General features: G+C 39.8%; 1 protein-coding gene across 2 annotated transcripts in view; it reads right to left on the bottom strand.

The window, feature by feature from the left end:
• ENTPD7 (ectonucleoside triphosphate diphosphohydrolase 7) overlaps positions 1-18765 on the bottom strand; it is a 62993-nt gene that overhangs the window by 22498 nt on the left and 21730 nt on the right. For both annotated transcript variants that reach the window (XM_081247690.1, XM_081247689.1), the window contains exons 3-7: positions 18622-18724; positions 17318-17500; positions 3675-3880; positions 3280-3430; positions 58-161 (exon numbers count right to left, since the gene is read on the bottom strand). In XM_081247690.1, coding sequence (XP_081103816.1) covers positions 58-161; positions 3280-3430; positions 3675-3880; positions 17318-17500; positions 18622-18629 — 652 coding nt within the window. In that variant the 5' untranslated portion in view covers positions 18630-18724. The remainder of the gene's footprint in view (positions 1-57; positions 162-3279; positions 3431-3674; positions 3881-17317; positions 17501-18621; positions 18725-18765) is intronic.

Genomic DNA, 18765 nt, shown 5'->3' on the forward strand with positions numbered 1-18765 from the left:
CTTCACCCCAAAACTACAAACCCCAAGTGCAAGCTTTTACTCCTCAAGGCCCAATACCTTCCTGCTTCCCAGAGATCACTTCTGCCTGAGACTGAGAAAAGAGGAAGTCAAACTCCAGAGGTAAATCTTTCACTAGGTCAGCCAAGATAGCCAACTGCTTCCTGCAAGAAAGAACAAAAAACCTAAGAGTTAATGGTTAAACTCTCTTCTCACAAACAACCTCAACTTGACCTTCTACTTAGCCTTGTTAGACCTCACTGTTCACCTACCCAAGACACTTGATCCCTGCTTGTGTTTGGTAACCCCTTCGAGATTTCAAAGGTTTAAAATTACTCGAAAGTGGGCTTCCCTGGTGGCACAGTGGTTGAGGGTCCACCTGCCGATGCAGGGGACACGGGTTCGTGCCCCGGTCCGGGAAGATCCCACATGACACTGAGTGGCTGGGTCCGTGAGCCATGGCCACTGGGCCTGCACGTCCGGAGCCTGTGCTCCGCAACGGGAGAGGCCACAACACTGAGAGGCCGGCGTACCGCAAAAAAAAAAAAAATTTTCATGTGCTTAACCTTTGACCCAGCAACTACATTTTAAGACATTTATTGCAATGAAATCATCAGATAAGAATACAAAGAGAAAAAATACTACAGTATTATTTATAACAATGAAAAACTGGAAATAACCTAAATGCACGTACATCAGTAGTGACTGGCTAAATAATTTATGGTATAGTCATGCAATGTAATAGTACACAGATGTTAAAAGAAATGAGGTCAATTTATATCTGCATGTATTGACATGAAAAGATGTCCAATATATTTTGAGTTCCAACAGGTTACAAAACAGTACATATAATATGATCTCAATTTATGTTAATAAACAAAACACTCTTCATGTATTACACAGGATAGGACAGAACTTTCACTTTCTAAAATTCAATATTGTTTCTTTATTAAAAAAAAACATTTATGGCAAAACGTTGACAATTGTTGAAGCTGGGTGGCAAGTAAATGGGGATTCATTCCATCATTCTCTCTACTTCTATATACATTTGAAATTTCCCATAATAAAGTTTTTTTTTTCTTAAATTATCACTTTGTAATTCTTTAAAGGTATTTCCATTACAAACTAAAAAGGCAGTGGAACAAATTCTGTTAGTCTAGGCCTTCGGCAAAAAAATAAAACCTAGTGCTAATAAATCCAAAATACAGTCCAGGGGATTCAAACCCATTTTGAATATTGCTCACAAATGCTAATAAATTAACAAAGCATTAATTATACAAAACAGGTTCTTGCAGTGATTGTTACACTTACGTCAACAACTATAGCTACCTTAGAGGTAGCAATGATTTCATAAGCCCAGGGTAGATCTTGGCATTATTAAAAGAGGTGATCAAAAAACAAGTTAGGGCTTCCCTGGTGGCGCAGTGGTTGAGAGTCCGCCTGCCGATGCAGGGGACACGGGTTCGTGCCCCAGTCCGGGAAGATCCCACATGCCACGGAGCGGCTGGGCCTGTGAGCCATGGCCGCTGAGCTTGCGCGTCCGGAGCCTGTGCTCCGCAACGGGAGAGGCCACAACAGTGAGAGGCCCACGTACCGCAAAAAAAAAACCCCAAAAAAACAAAACCAAAAAACCAAAAAACAAGTTAAAGGCAAGTTCTTTAAAAATTCTTAAAATATTCAGAGCTTCCATGATAACAGGGAACATCTTAGACAAATGGGGTGGAGCTACATAGTTGGTTTTGTTTAAATAGAAACTTCTTTGACAAACAGAGGAAAGGCTGGGCAGTGCCAAGAGATAAGGCAATCCTCTCCTTTGCTCCAGACAGTCAAAATATGGCCATTTCATCACCCTGCTGGTTGGCTCTGCCTTTTTGACCTCTGAGTCAGCTTTTTCTCTGGCCCTCCACCCTCTTTCCTTGTTTGTGAGACCTTAGTCCATTCACAGCCCTGTGAAGTGGCACCACGTATGTCATCCATACTCTTCACATGGTTTCTAAAATTTTGAATGATGTATTACTTATGTCAAAAGCAAAAATTCTAAATTGCACGTGTAGTATGATTACAATTTTGTAGAAGTTACACATAGATATACAGAGAGAAAGGAATAGGACCAAATGAAACAGTTTTGATAGGATAGTAGAATTATAACTTCTTTGTTTTGGTTTTAAGATTTCCTTTAATGATGTAAGGTTCTACAATAACATTTTAAACTTTAGTTTTAAAAATAAGTAAAAACAAACCAAAAAAAAATATTTAAAGACCAAGATGTATGGGAAAACAAGGAGCTAGAAGGCCTTTCAGATTGACAAATGGCTACATAAAATAATCTGCTTCTCAACAGTAAACCAGTAACTCTGTGTCTGAGCAGAAGGAAAGTAGTCAACTGGAAGAAGTGTTGACATACATGTCTGGCACAAGGAGAATGGAGCCCTACACACATGGCAGAGGTTTTCATTGCTGTTGGCCAAGTATATGAAATGAAACTTTGTGGAAAAGGGAACTGCTATTTATCAAGGAAAAACATTTAAGCTAATAAAAAATACCCGACGACTATGGGACTGTGAACATTGCAGAAGGATGGGTGCTCAAGTTAAGGGAGCTCATTCCTACCTCAAGACCATAATAAGTATGGAGGGGTCAGGGAGGTGTCAAAAGGGAGAAATCACAAACAAGGAGGGGTCTGACCTAAGCATAGCTGCTGCCTCTTTGTCTTCCTCCTCTTTCAGTGAAGGAAGAAGGATCAGGTGGCAAGAAGCCAGGCTAAACTGCCAAGGTCAAGTGGAAAAGACTTAACCAGCAGGGGTTGAAAAAAGTGGTCTAAAGCAATGGAGGCTAAGCTTTGCAAGTAGCACCAACTATCACCAGGGAACCAGGCAAAGTTATAGAGAAAACCCCATTCCTACCAGAGCCCCCAGGTACCCAGTCCCTCAGGTGACCCTCCTACTACCCTTCTGAAATTATGCTCCCCTTCTAGGTGCCTCATGATCCAAATTTATTACATCACCACTGCTCCCAACCCTCAATCAAAATTAAGAGTCATTACAGCCATCTCAAATAGATATTGATCCCAAAGAAGCAAATGACATGGAGGTGTGATCAACTGATTGTGGAATAACGGGGTGTAGGAGTGGCTCTGCTCTATTTTGAGCAAGAAGTCTTTTAGTGCCACCTGTCAACTCTGTGTGCTGTACCCACATCCTGCCTTCAGACCAGGGAACCACAGAGAATAATGTATGAAACTGCACTTTCAACTCTTGGGCCACCCACTCTCCTGCATCTCACCTCTCAGAGAGAAGCCTCATGCCTGCTGTGCAGAGGATGTAAAGGGGGGTCTCCTTGTGCTTCCTCACAGGCACATGAGCAGCAGCAAAGCTCAGCAGAGGACGAAGGTAATCGCTGGCATGTTCCGGAGTGTCTGCCATTGCAGAGATTCCTTAAGTAAGATAAAATACTTTCTTTAAAGAGCAGATCACATAGACTCAGATGACTGATACCCCATAAGGTTCTGTTTAAGGTCCTAAACATTTATTTCATAAGAGTAGGGCAGCAATGAATGCCTCCCATTATCCAGAACCTCCAGAAGAAAAGGGGAGCTTTCTTTCTCCCTCTTCTCTTCTGTCCTCTCATTTCTGTAGCAGATAAAAGAGACTGACAGTGAAATATATTCCATTTAGTACCTGGCTTGATTTTTTTAACCACTGGTTGGCTGTTACGGTCTCTCATCTGTTTGATGTCCAACAAGTCATGAGGATTCCCATTATGTCTTGGCCAGAAATAAACAAAAATCCGAGAGCCACTGCTGCCACAGTCCACAACAAGTCCATAATTTAGATTCGGGTCTTCAGTGTCAGTAGCTTCAAGATCTCCTACTCGAGCCAAATACCTAAGCCGGGCAAAAAGAGAAACTAGTGTTAAGCAAATAGCACCACCACTTAATTCATCATGTTCGTGAGTCTTCATTAAGTGCCTACATGTGCCAGGCACATGGGACTACACATCCTAACAAAGGAATGAAACAATATTGACCATATTTACTGATGTATATGAGGCAACAGCTGGTTTATACTGAAATTAGGTAACCAAAAGACTCCCCTAAGTTTGGGGGTAGTTCTGAAACTGGCCAGGGTAGCAAATCTTTTACTAAGCATTAAAGGGCTTCTAGGCCTGAGTAAATACTGAGCCACTAAATTTGAGGGTGGTTTGCTATGCACACTAGATAACTAAAGCAATTCTAATAATTTCTTTTCTATTTATCTATCCTTTCTGTATATAAACATGAAGAACATGGCGGAATGATATCTGGCTGACAGCAGAAAGACGGAACAAGTAAAGATGTTACCACCAAAACCCCAAGGTTTGAGTCTCAGCTCTAGCACTTGCTATGTTTTGTGACCTTCAGGAAATTACTTCTCTCAAGCTGTTCCCTCATCTGTGAAATGAGGGTAGTTAGGAGTCTCTACTCTCAGAGAAGCAATGTATGTTGAGCAGTTAGCACAGTGCTGTGCAGCTACCGCTGCTCTTATTGTTACATAACTACTGGGAGAACAAATAGCAGAAGACTCTCTGCAGAAAAGGGCTGAAATATCCAGAAAGAAAAGATGGCTAAAAGCTGGTAAAACCCTTCTTCTGAGTGATGAGGCTTTTTTTTTTTTGCGGTACACGGGCCTCTCACTGTTGTGGCCTCTCCCGTTGCGGAGCACAGGCTCCGGACGCGCAGGCTCAGCGGCCATGGCTCACGGACGGGCCCAGCCACTGCGCGGCATGTGGGATCTTCCCGGACCGGGGCACGAACCCGTGTCCCCTGCATCAGCAGGCAGACTCTCAACCACTGCACCACCAGGGAAGCCCTGAGTGATGAGGCTTTAACAAATATTAAAGTTTCCTCAGAGTGTTAGGGTCTGAAAAGTACAAATGTCACTGATGACTCCTCTTTAAAGGCTTCACCTGAAGAGGAGCCCCGTGAGAATGAGAATGGCTTTTAGCTTATTATTCAAAAAAGGAGAGCTCTTTCTTGATGCTAATATATAATGCATGGTAGGCAGACTAAAATTTTGCCTTCTAGATTCTTATAAATTTGAATAAATATTACCATAGGTTGAGCTAATAATTGAATGAATATTCTGAAAGTAATGTTGAGAATTTTTTCAAGTAATACACCTAAACTCCCTTCTGCCCTATCATCCAACATTGTCTTTAGAGCTAACGCCCAGATCCCCAAGACCCTGACATAGAACCCTTTAGAACTAGCTTTTGTGAAGCCTGAAACTAATATAATGGGGGAGGAAGGTTCTTTTACACAAAATATTCAACATTACAAATACAAAAGGGGCCCATGCAAGTGAGGGGCCTTGAATTGCAGGTAACATTCCCTTCACAGTAAATCCAGAAAAGTAAGCCATGTGTCATACCTCTCAGAACAATCTAGCCTGTGTTTACTGGTGATTTCACATTGCTACACAGACTACAAAGTTCCTTATTTTGGACAGAAAAGCAAACTTGATGAAAAGAAGACCAAGTAGAAACAGTTCTGAAATCAAAAAAGTAGAGCTGAGTAACTTTCCTATTCTATAACACTAAGTGCATTTTTTTAAAAAGAGGAGAACATATATTTGAGCTTCATTACAATGCTGTAAATTATTGCATAGGATAGGGTCAGGTAGAACTTTTTTCTGGATCTGATATGAGAGTGAGTTGCGGGAAGTGAAGCAGATGGTAGAAGTCTGTTACACACGAGAAAGTTTACAGACCTAAAGATTCCATTCCACCACAGACCTTCCCATTCTAATCAAATGAATGGGCTGAAATGGGCTCACAATCCACCAATCAACTCGTAACAGCTCAGTTCTATCACAGGAGAGCTGGGCAGACATCTGTGTGCCACAGATAGAAAAGAAATAGGCAAGATAATCCATCTGCAGCCCAAAGTGACTTTTCATTTCTCATCAGCAATCTTTCTGCTTCACAGATCTTTATCTGCTTTCCTTCCCTGAAAACCACCCCTTCTACTTCTCTTTGACAAGATTCTGGATCCTGTCCCCTCCTGCTTAATGAATAACTTTTTCCAGTACAGTGGTTCTCAAAATTTGGGGGCTCGGGACCCCTTTATAGTCTTAAAAAAATTATTGGACCCCAAAGAGCTTTTGTGGTACATCTATCTATATTTACCATGTTAGAAAATAAAACAGAACATTTTAAAATATTTATTTATTTATTTTGACACAATAGCAAACTCATTACATATTAACATATTTTATGAAAAACAACTATTTTCTAAAACAAAAAAGTTAGAAGAGTGGTATTGTTTTAGAGTTCTGCAAATCTCTTTAGTGTCTGGATTAATAGAAGATAACTAGATTCTCATATTTGCTTCAGTATTCAATCTGTTACGATAAGTTGTTTTGATTGAAGTATATGAAGAAAATCAAGCTTCACCCAGATATGTTGTTGGAAAAGGGGAGAGTACTTTTTAGATCACTGGTACTACACTGAAACTCGACAAGCGGAGTTTCTTAAAGGTTGGTTGCAATGTGGAATCCGAACTCTAAGAACTGTTCATACTATTACATTAAACTGCACTGGCCTATCTTTCACTTTAAATTGCTTTTACCCATGTCACATCATATACTGGAAAATACTGGTTCGCTGAGCTATGCAAATCTTCTTAATGTTGACACATTTCATTCTAGCAAAAAAACACACACATTCATTAATATCACTACCAATTTTATCAAAAAAGTCTTTTAAGTATTGGGAAGCTATCAAACTCACAGTGGCAGATACAAATTTCCCAAACTTCTAATTTTCACTTAAAAGCACAAATTTTATCACTGGCAATAAATACTGACAGTTATTTTCCTTAAAGTGACAGGTTTTTACTTCATTCATTTTCAAGAAAATGTCTATGAAATACCCACATCTGAAATCTACCGTTTTTCTGACAGTTATTCTTTCAAGTGAAAAATAGTATTCCATGACTGTGTTCAGCTCACAACTCAAACTGCCTAAGTGCTTTTCCTTGAGACAACCTGAGTATGCAACAGAAGTGCTTAATTCCTATTTCCCATTTTGTCACACAGAATATTAAAAAGATATTCTTAAGTGGAATTAGACTTTTCTTCCCACTGCAATTGTGTGACAATGAAGACTACCATAACTACTAGTATAATTTGGTGCTCTTATCTTTTTTTTTTTTTTTTTTTTGCTTACTTTTCTGGATTTACTGTGAAGGGAATGTTACCTGCAATTCAAGGCCCCTCACTTGCATGGGCCCCTTTTTTTTTTTTTTTGCAGCCTCTCACTGTTGTGGCCTCTTCCGTTGCGGAGCACAGGCTCCGGATGCGCAGGCTCAGCGGCCATGGCTCACGGGCCCAGCTGCTCCGCGGCACGTGGGATCCTCCTGGACCGGGGCACGAACCTGTGTCCCCCGCATCGGCAGGCGGACTCTCAACCACTGCACCACCAAGGAAGCCCCTGGTGCTCTATCTTGACTTGTGCTGAGGCACCAGCACTTTTACCCACCATTGCTTTTGCATCATCAGTGTAAATGTCAACTCAGTGAAAAAGGCAAATAATATCACCATAGCCAAAACGTAGAAGCAACTCAGATGTCCATGACAGATGAATGGATAAACAAAATGTGGTATATACATACAATGGAATATGATTCAGCCTTAAAAAAAAGAAGGAAATCCTGCCATATGCTACAACATGGGTGAACCTTGAGAACATTATGATAAGTGAAATAAGCCAGTCACAAAAGACAAACCCTAGATAATTCCACTTATAAGAAGTATGTAAAGTAAGCAAACTCATAGAAATAGAAAATGGAGTAGTGGTTACCAGGGGCTGGGGAGAGGGAAAAATTAGGGGTTGTTGTCTAATGGGTATAGAGTTGCAGATTTGCAAGATGAAAAAGTTCTGGAGATTGGCTGCAGCCATGTGAATATGCTTAACAGTACTGAACTATACATTTAAAAATGGTTAAGATGGGTAAATTGTGTTATGCGTTTTTAAACACAATTTTTTAAAAGGGCAAACAACATCTTAGTATTATCATCAAAATAGTTTTGGCCTCACAGACTCCCTGAAATGGTCTCAGAGACTCCCAAGTGTCAGTAAGCACTTTGAGAACCACTACTCTAATGCGACCTTTTTTCTAACATCCGTTTGCTTCTCTACCTATTCTTCCCCCTTTCCCTTCTTTGATATGGCTTCCCAGTTCTCAAGAAGCCTCCCCTCAACAAGCTGATTCTTGTAATGATCTAAAAAAGGCCTCCTCCTTCTGTTCTAACATGTGGAGTGTCATTATTCTCTTTAAGCAGTTTGCTTACATTTCAGTATGAGCCCTAAGACTTCTTTCATATTTGTTTGCTCCACCTCTCCACTTAGACTCTCAGCTTCTCAAGAGTAATTACCTTATCTGCATACCTCAATACAGGCACAATGTTCCTCACATTTCTCTGATACGTATCAATCAATACTGATTGGCTTGGGCCTAGAGCTCACAATATGAAGCTGCTAGTTTGTTAATAATTCATCTGTGTATAGCTATATTCAAAATCAGCTGGTCTCCTTAGAAAATTTCAATGGCTTTCCAAAGCATCCTGTCATCCTCTTTGGTTCCTGTCAAGATAAGCAACTTTACAGCTCTCATTTGGGTACAACTCAACTTTGCTTTCTCTTCTCTTAGAAGTCGCCATGTGTGCATTGGCAGAAAAAAGTCAGCTGACACTAGAATACAAGGGAGAAAGATAGGACCAGATGACATTTATATTACGTTTCCCACTTGAATCCTTAATCAGTTGCTTCAGGCCGCAGAAAGTTCTGGAATTCTGACCTCTTATGACCTAATCAGGCTTCTTACACTTTTCAACCACCTGAAGGTCTTCCTCTGTCTAGGCTCCTAACGCGGATGGATCACTGGTCCTTTCTCGGATATTTTCATTTCTGATTTGCAGTCCCAGCCTTAGCCATCATGGTTAATTACTTGCATTGCTGGATCCTTCTGCTTTGCTGATACTGCACTAAGTCAACCCCTAAAGAAGACCTAAAGCCCAAGAGAAAAGTTCCAAAAGCTTTGGATCCCTCACATCCACCATCCCAGGAGAGATCTGATTCCCCATCACATGTACTTACCCCCGCCTCACACACATATATCCTCTCTATTTGAGAAACATGATTTCCCTCTGGTCACTGCTGAGTCAATGAAAAGAAAGATACCCACGTATACATCACCCAAGGCAGAATTGGAAGACATTGCTTTTTGTTGCCATTATCCTCAAGACATTAACAGCATTAGAGCAATAACTAACCAAACCATTACCTAGCTCGCAAAATCAACACTAATTATACCACTTCTAGAGTCCAAAAGGAACTCAGTAATATGCCAGAAGTCCATTAAAGTGGTCCACCATCAGCATGGAGCTACCACCTCTTTGATGAATGTCATCATATCCCAACGCTGTTCAAGGCTCAAAACCAAATATAATGACATTATAGCCAAAGTAGCTGTGCATGACTGATGATAGCAATACATACCCAGAAAAGCATCTTGTAAGGTTACTACTTATCTCCTAACAAGATTAATCAGAGCAGTCAGGAACATTTATAATTTAAAGCTCTGCTTATAAACATTATAAACACCATTAAGGACAAGTAAATGAATAAATGAATAAATGCAAATAAATGTCTTCAATTTCACCAGCAAAATCTCTGAATTTTTCCACTGTACATAAGAACCCTTAACTTCATCTGTATATCAGTTTATCATTTTTATTCTAACCATAAGTAATGGCTCTTTTTCACTTGCTTTAAACAGAATTAAAACTCTTAAGGAAGGTCAGTATTGAGCTGATTGCTGACATAGTAGCTCTCATTCACAGTTATTCCCAGATGGCAAAGGAACATGAAGGCACCACCTTTCAATATCTACATTCTTCAGGACAATAAGTCAACCAGACAAAAATTTCCCAACTAATAAAGACAGTAGTGGGGTTACCAAAAAGTGAACAATATTAAACATTAAGGTGAAAAAGAAATGTACTGAATATACAGAACATTTAAGTAAGAACAGTTCACTGTTTGTCTTGCACAATATGTATGAATACATGCTAAAAGTATCCCTTATACTAAAAATTATTAATAAATTTTAACAATTTACCCAGTATCCAGGACTAGCACTTTCCAGCAGAACTTTCTGATATGATGGAAATATTCCAGTTCTGCACTGTCTGATAGGATAGCTACTAGCCACATGTGGCCAGTGAACACTCGAAATGTGACTAGTACAAATAATGAACTGAATTTTTATTTTATTTAATTTAAATTAATTTATATTTAAATAGCCTCTATGGGTAGTGGCTACCCTATTGGATACCACAGTGTAGACTTGTTTGTTGAGTAAGTGAATAGATGAATGAATAAATGGGTGTAAAATATGAATTAAGTAAGATGAAGTTGTTGGAGCACATCTTATATGCCACATGCTAGATAAATAGTTGATTAAATCGCATCTAACAAAAATTATTCTTAAAAACAGCTTTGCTGTGCGTGTTGGGGGGGAAGGCAAGAGGTATATGGGAAACCTCTCTGTCCTTCTGCTCAATTTAGCTGTGAACCTAAAACTGCTCTAAAAAATAAAGTTTGTTTTAGAAATATAAAGTTAAAAAAAATTCTGGATTCTTTCCTTACTGACACCCATCAATCTGTAAATTTACCTTTTCCTAAATTCTAGTTCTGATGCAAACCTTCTGCTTTCTCCTTCCAGAAGCAATGTGGGTATATGTTTGTAAAACAACAGCTCTTCAGCTTTGAAACTACTGAGGGAAAATCCCCATGCAGGCTTCTAAAATCCTGGGCCATATCACCTCAGAAGTGATATGCTATATATACACTAATATGTATAAAATAGATAACTAATAAGAACCTGCTGTATAAAAAATAAATAAAATAAAATTTAAAAATTAAAAAAAAAAGAAGTGATATGCTAGGTTCCACCAATGGCTGAAAACATTCAAATTAAAACATTTTTTCAATATAAAATGATATAATTTCATCATGTGAATTAAGAACAATTTAAGTTGGAAAAAATATGACTATATTCAATGTATATAATATAAAAATCACAAGCACTTGTCCTAATTTTTTATAAGCTGTTGAACTTGAGTGTTAGGTGTTTTCAACAATTCCTAATTATTTGTTTAATCATTTTATCATCAGCTAGTGCTTACCAGTGCCTAAGTAGTAACAGCTGCCACAGAAAAGAAATTCTGGAAGGAAAAAATTTAAATGGAGATAATGCTTCCCCTTATCTTCATGGCATATTTGCAGGGCACAAAACAGAATTAGAGAACAGAAAAATCAAGATTATTCCAAATAATACTAATAAGACTAATATCTGTGATGTACCAGGCAGTCCTAGGTGTTTTTCTTTTTTAATCCAAATGACAAGACAATGCAGGCATTTTACCTCCACTTTATACTTAAAGAAATGAGATCCCAGAATACAGCACCTGTCTGAGATAACCCAACTAGAGAATGACGGGCTGATTAGCTCTAAAATCAATCCTCTTTCCCCTATACCACAATACTTCGTTCCCAGATAAATATAACTAAACTGTATAGCAATGGCTCCCAACTTAGGCTGCATATTAGAATCACCTTGAGAAAAAGTCCAGTTATTTGCATTTTTTAAAGGTCCCCAAGTGATTCGGATACATAAAGTTGAAAACCACTGACTTAAGGTCATCGTTAACATAAATAATTAGACTGTATAATAAAATAGTTTTAACAAAATGCGTAGAACTGTTTAGCACTACAGAAACGGTCTGTAGAAATTCTGAGTTATTGAGTCTACTTTTTTTTTTTTTTTTGGCTGTGTTGGGTCTTCGCTGCTGAGCGTGGGCTTTCTCTAGTTGCGGTGAGCAGGGCCTACTCTTCGTTGAGGTGCACAGGCTTCTCACTGTGGTGGCTTGTCTTGTTGCGGAGCACTGGCTCTAGATGCGTGGGCTTCAGTAGTTGTGGCACACGGGCTCAGTAGTTGTGGCTTGCGGGCTCTAGAGCTCAGGCTCAGTAGTTGTGGCCCATGGGCTTAGTTGCTCCGCAGCATGTGGGATCTTCCCAGACCTGGGCTCGAACCCACGTCCCCTGCATTAGCAGGTGGATTCTTAACCACTGCGCCACCAGGGAAGCCCCTGAGTCTACTTTTAATAAATTTCCTCTCTCCTGCCTCACTGTCAAGATGTCAGTACATTATTAATTACTGTCATCAGTGTGCCCGCATCTAATGACCATCACACCCTTCCCACTACCACCATTCTAACTTGCTATTATTTGCTGCGTCCTGAGACAAGAGAGAAGCAAGCTAATTACAACAGTATGCACATGTACACAGTACTATATTTAAAATGGATAGGGACTTCCCTGGTGGCGCAGTGGTTAAGAATCCGCCTGCCAATGCGAGGGACACGGGTTCGAGCCCTGGTCCAGGAGGATCCCACATGCCGCGGAGCAACTAAGCCCGTGCACCACAACTACTGAGCCTGCGCTCTAGAGCCTGTGAGCCACAACTACTGAGCCCGTGTGCCACAACTACTGAAGCCTGCGTGCCCTAGAGCCCGTGCTCTACAACAAGAGAAGCCACCACAATGCGAAGCCCGCGCACTGCAACGAAGAGTAGCCCTCGCTCCCTGCAACTAGAGGAAGTCCGCATGCAGCAACAAAGACCCAACGCAGCCAAAAATAAATAAATAAATAAATAAAATGGATAACCAACAAGGACCTATTATATAGCACAAGAAACTCTGCTCAGTATTATGTAACAACCTAAATGGGGCAAGAATTTGAGAAAGAATAGATATATGTATATGTATAACTGAATCGCTTTGCTGTACACCGGAAACTAACACAACATTGTTAACAAACTACACTCCAATATAAAATAAAAAATTAAAACAAACAAAAAAAACAGTATGTAAAACAAAAGTAAATAGCCTCTATGTGAGAGCCTTTCTTATCAGTATAGTACATAAGCTCTTAGTACATGAACTCAGTGATATCAAACTTGGTTACTCATAAGCCTCTTCTTATTAATTTCTGATTCTTAACTTTATTCCTCATTCTTGACTATGTACAGTGCCTGATTCTTTATTCCTGATTCTACATAGTTAAACTATTATCTCATCAGGAAACAATTATTCCTTCACATCTGCCTCTCTAACTAGATTAACTCCATGAGTTCAGGGGCCACGTTTTATTCATCTTTGTACCCTAGTGCCTAGCACACAGTCACACACACAGCAAGCTCTCAACAGATGTTTGCGTCCTAAATGACTCATGTAGGCAGCCATGAGTGAAGTTTAAGGACACATGGTTTCATTAAAGAACAAGGAGCTCTAGGCTATATGGCTGCTGGCTGCTCAGCCAGAGAATTACAGGGTGTGAGGATTCTGTTAAGATCATTACACAGGCACAGCCTGTGTGTTCCTTAGCTCTGTGGCTAACTTGTTTCAATTAATTCAGCGTAAGTATTCATTGAATCTGGCCACCTGAGTTTAGTGGTAGATAAGAACTATCAGATCTCTCTACCTCCCACGTATCCCTCAGATGCATTTACTTCTCTTCATTATCATTGCTGCCACCCAAGTCTAGGCCACCATCATCTCTCTCCTGGAGGATTCCAATTCATTCTCCACCATGCCATCAAAGTGACCTTTCTGTAAAAAGCATTTCTGATCATATCACTCTTCAAAGCCTTTCAAAGTCTTCCCTCTGCCTTTAAGATAAAGTCTAAACCCCCTAAAATGGCTTCATAGGCCCAGCCTGACCTACCTCTCCAGCTATATAGATCACCACTCACTGCCTAGTAGTCTTTACTCTAGCCATATTATCCTACATAGAATTCCATAATTAGACCATGCTATGTTCCAGTGAGAAACTGTGCTCAGGTATGTCAAGAAAATCTCAATAACCATTTAAAAAACTCAAATTATGGACTCAGTTTTCCAAAGCTACAGGCTTCTTAAGACCAACTGTTGACAACTCTAGTTATCTATCTAAACAAGTGTTCCCTCTTCGAAAAGGAAGAAAGAAAAATACAAAGGAGTAGTGTTGCTAGATGAGAAAAGTTTGAAAATATAAACTTCTTGAGAAAAAGTACCAAGTCTCCATGCCCTAGTTCCTATCACCCAGCACATAGTGGCTGCTCAATAAATGTTTGTTGAATGAATGAATGAATGAATGACCAAAGTGAATAGGAAATAAGAAATTCTGGGGACAGAACAACACAGAAATATTAAGGGGAGGAGGTATGTGTCCCAATTCTGACCAAAAATGATTCAAGGAAAGGGTTGTAGAGGTTTCCAGGAAGGGTCTTCACTCTTATAAGAAAGCATGGAAGACCCGTTTCTCTCCTGCAGGACATGAGTGAGGATGCAGGTAGCGCTGGCTGCTATTATGCAACCATTTAGTAAACTGACAAAATGGGCAACTGTGACAGAGACTCCCATCCTGACAGCCAATGTTGAACTTGTGGTCCCTCTATCCCCGGACTTCTTGTTATGTGAGCCAATAAACTTTGTTATTATTTAAGTTGGTATGACTGTTACTTGCAGCCCAAAGCCTCCTAACTGATACTTTCTGGGAAGCAATAAGGAGAAAATCATGTTGAAGATGATGAACACACGTCATAATTTCATTCTGTAGCCTAATCAGAAACTAACCTTTAAAAAACAGCAACTTCTATGCAACTGGTAAGGCATTAAAACTATATCAAATAATTCAAATATATTTTCTGTGAAAAAAGGTATTCAGTTCTCACTGAACTAACAGGAGATTAGACTCTACAGAAGAAAATACTAATGAACTGGAAGGCATGGCAATATATTAATAAAATATCCAGAAAAAACAGAGAGAAAAAAGACTGAAAAAAAAAAAAGAAATGAATAGAGCATCAGTGGGCTGTGAGAAAATGTCACACGGCTCAGTATGTCACTGGAGACACCAAAGGAAAGGTGGGAGAGGATAGAAAAATATTTGAAGAAATAATGGTTAAAATTTTTCCAAATTTGATTAAAAATTACAATCCATAGATCCAAGAATCAACAAATCACAAACATAAGAATCATGAAGAGGGAATTCCCTGGCGGTCCAGTGGTTAAGACTTTGCCTTCCAATGCAGGGGGTGCGGGTTCGATTCCTGGTCTGGGAGCTAAGATCCCACATGCCTCAGGGTCAAAAAACCAAAACATAAAACATAAACGATATTGTAACAAATTCAACAAAGACTTTAAAAATGGCCCACATCAAAAAAAATCTTTAGAGCTTCCCTGCTAGCGCGGTGGTTAAGAATCTGCCTGCCAGTGTAGGGGACACGGGTTTAAGCCCTGGTCCAGGAAGACCCCACATGCCGTGAAGCAACTAAGCCTGTGCGTCACAACTACTGAGCCTGCACTCTGGAGCCCGCAAGCCACAACTACTGAGCCCACAGGCCACAACTACTGAAGCCCGCGAGCCTAGAGCCCATGCTCCACAACAAGACAAGCCACTGCAATGAGAAGCCTGTGCACCCCAATGAAGAGTAGCCCCTGCTCGCCACAACCAGAGGAAAGCCCGTGAACAGCAACAAAGACCCAACACAGCCAAAAATAAAATAAATTAAAAAAAATAAAAATAAAAATTATTTTTAAAAAAATCTTAAAAAAAAGAAAAAAGAGGGCTGCCCTGGTGGCGCAGTGGTTGAGAGTCTGCCTGCCGATGCAGGGGACACAGGTTCGTGCCCCGGTCCGGGAGGATCCCACGTGCCGCGGAGCGGCTGGGCCCGTGAGCCACGGCCGCTGAGCCTGCGCGTTCGGAGCCTGTGCTCCGCAACGGGAGAGGCCACAACAGTGAGAGGCCCGCGTACCGCAAAAAACAAACAAACCAAAAAAAAGAGTCATGAAGAAAACTACACCAAGGCACATCATAATCGAACTGTTTAAAACCAGTGATAAAGAGAAAACCTTAAAAGCAGCCAGAGGAAGACACATTATGTACAGAGAGAACAAAGATAAAAATGACAGCAGACTTCTCCTAAGACAAGCCAGAAGACAGTGAAGCATCATCTGTAAAGTAATGAAAGAAAAAAATGATCAACCTAGAGTTCCATACTCAGTGAACATTTCTTTTAAAGGGAAAACAAAATAAAGACTTTTCCAGTCATATAAAAGTTTAAAGAATTCACCAACCACAGACTCACACTACTAGAAATGTTAAAGGAAGACCTTTAGGCAAAAGGAAAATGATACCAGATGGAAATATGAAATCTACACAAAGGAATGAAGAGGCCTAGAAATGGTAAATATACAAGCCTTTTTTTCTTATTTTTAAAAATCTCTTTAAAAAATAATTGAATGCTTAAAGCAAAAGTAATAACACATGGTGGAGCTTATAACAGGTATGACAACAATAGCACCAAGGCCAAGGGGAAAGAGAGGAATGAAAGTACACTGTTGTTAGGTTCTTACACTGTGTGTGAAGAGGTATAATATTACTTGAAGTAATAAGTTAAAGATGTATACTCTAAACCCTAAAGCAACCACTGAAAAAATAAAAACAGAGTTATATCTAATAAGCCAAGAAAGGGGCTAAAATGGAATCATAAAAAATGTACTCAATTCAAAAGAAGGGAAAAAAAGAGGAAAGACAAACAAAGAACAGATGTGACAAGCAAAAAACAAATAGCAAGACAAATTAAAACCTAAACAATTGATAAATGTATATAGTCTGCACGGCCCAAATAAAAGGCAGACATTGTCAGATTGGGTAGGAAGAAAGACTCAACTAAACTCTGCCTACAAGAAGCTCACTTTAAACATAAAGACACAAATAGGCTAAAACTAAAAGAATGGAAAAACATCTATCATGCAAACACTAACACAAGAAAGCTGAAGTTGCTATTGATATCTTAATACCAGACTAGTAGATTTCAGAGCAAAGAATATAATCAAAGATAAACAGAGTCATTTAATAATGATAAAAGGGTCAATTCATCAAGAGTACATAACAATCCTAAACATTTATGCACCCAGCAAGTCAGCCCACTAAGACAAAAAAACAGAAAGATGTCTTTCATGGTTAAAATGCAGCAACAGCATTCCTGAATCAAAACTGAACATTGCCGAAATGGGGCTTAAGATCTTCTTTATGTAATAAGTGGCATGCAGTTTTACTAATAAAAGTGCGGTATTCCCCGAAAGAGTCAAAGGTGGTAGTGTGTTAAACAGCTTATCAAAATATCTATGACTTCAACACCAAAGCCAATCGAAGCGACGTAAAGCTGACTCACCTTTCGTATTGCCTGTCTCGTGGTAATGAAGCACCCCAATGTCGAAAGTCCATGATTAACATAAGTAAAAGGAGACAGGATATGAAGAAGAGTCCTAGGAATGCCACCCGCTGCCGGAGAAATGGGCTCACTGTGGGCACAGTGAAGTACCAGGAGGCTGGGCAGAGGTAGGAAAAACTGATCCTGAAATGAGACAAACATTAGTAAGAAAAGTCTCTACAATCCAGTGCTAAAAAATGGGTTTTAAGCTGAATTAAAGCGCTTCCTGATAAAGGCAAAAAATTTATGCCCCCAGAAGTCTAAATGTTCATTTAGTCTCGAATTTTAGAAAAGGACATATATAGTTCATGGAGCTTCTGCTATATAAATTAAAAAAGGCTTCTCTGCTCTTTTTTCAGAGTCTACACTTTGGGATGCAGTTCAAAGAACCAACTTCATGTTAATGAAAAGATCACCAGTCTCCCTGTGAAATCTCATAACGCTGAAGAATCGGAGCACTTGTAACATTCCCATCAAGAATGCTGTCAAAAAAACTGGATAGTCAGAAAATTTATTCAATTGATTTAAAAAAATATTTTAATAGGTAACATACGCACACAGTATTAAAAAAATCAAACAGTTTAAAGGATATATAGTGGAAAGTAAGTCTTGTGCCTTAACCCCATCATTTCCCTCTCAGAGGCAACCACTGTTACCCAGGGATACTCTATGTATACACAAGCATAAATACATACCATATAGGTAATATATGTGTGTGTCTGTGTGTGTATCTCCATTCCTTTGGTTTTACACCATACCTACTGTTCTGCATCTTTCTCCACTTACTCTATTTGACAACTGTCTCATTTGGTACATGTCGCTCCACAGATCCACATTAATCTTTTCTGAAAGCTTCAGAGTGTTATAATGTATGGATAAGCATATTCAACTGTGAAGTTCACTTTCCATAGTAATTCAGAAGGACCTCGGTCTGTTTTCGAAGTTCATTAAAAAATTTGTTTTGTTTTGTTTTTGGTTTTTTTTAACCTCCTCAAGGAGCACCTAGCCTCACTCAAATGGAAATTTGAAAGAACATTACAATCTAGCACTTACCAGAGCTGAGCGAGCACTCACTCTATCACCCCGGGGGCTTTGGGATGTAAGGTATTGTTGAATCTGCCTTCAAAAGAATGCAGCTTTGATCTCTGCATCCATCTGACCAGGCTGCGAAGTCCAGATGCAGCCCTAGAGCAAACCTCACTCGTAACAATCTCCCAGCCACCCCCCACTGAGCTCCCAGCTGAGGATAAAGTCTGCAATCTTACCTAGCCATGGATTCCCTTCAGTGGTCTCAAGGCCTGTCACCTCCTTTTCCTTTTGCCTTGAGAAGGTGGTCTCCTCGTCCCAGTCATCTCCGAAGTCTGCAGCCTGGAAAGAGCTGGTTGGGGTTCCGGCTCATCTCCAGCAGT

Source organism: Mesoplodon bidens (genome assembly GCF_964165515.1).
Source record: "Mesoplodon bidens genome assembly, chromosome: 1".
NCBI classification, from domain to species: Eukaryota; Metazoa; Chordata; class Mammalia; order Artiodactyla; family Ziphiidae; genus Mesoplodon; species Mesoplodon bidens.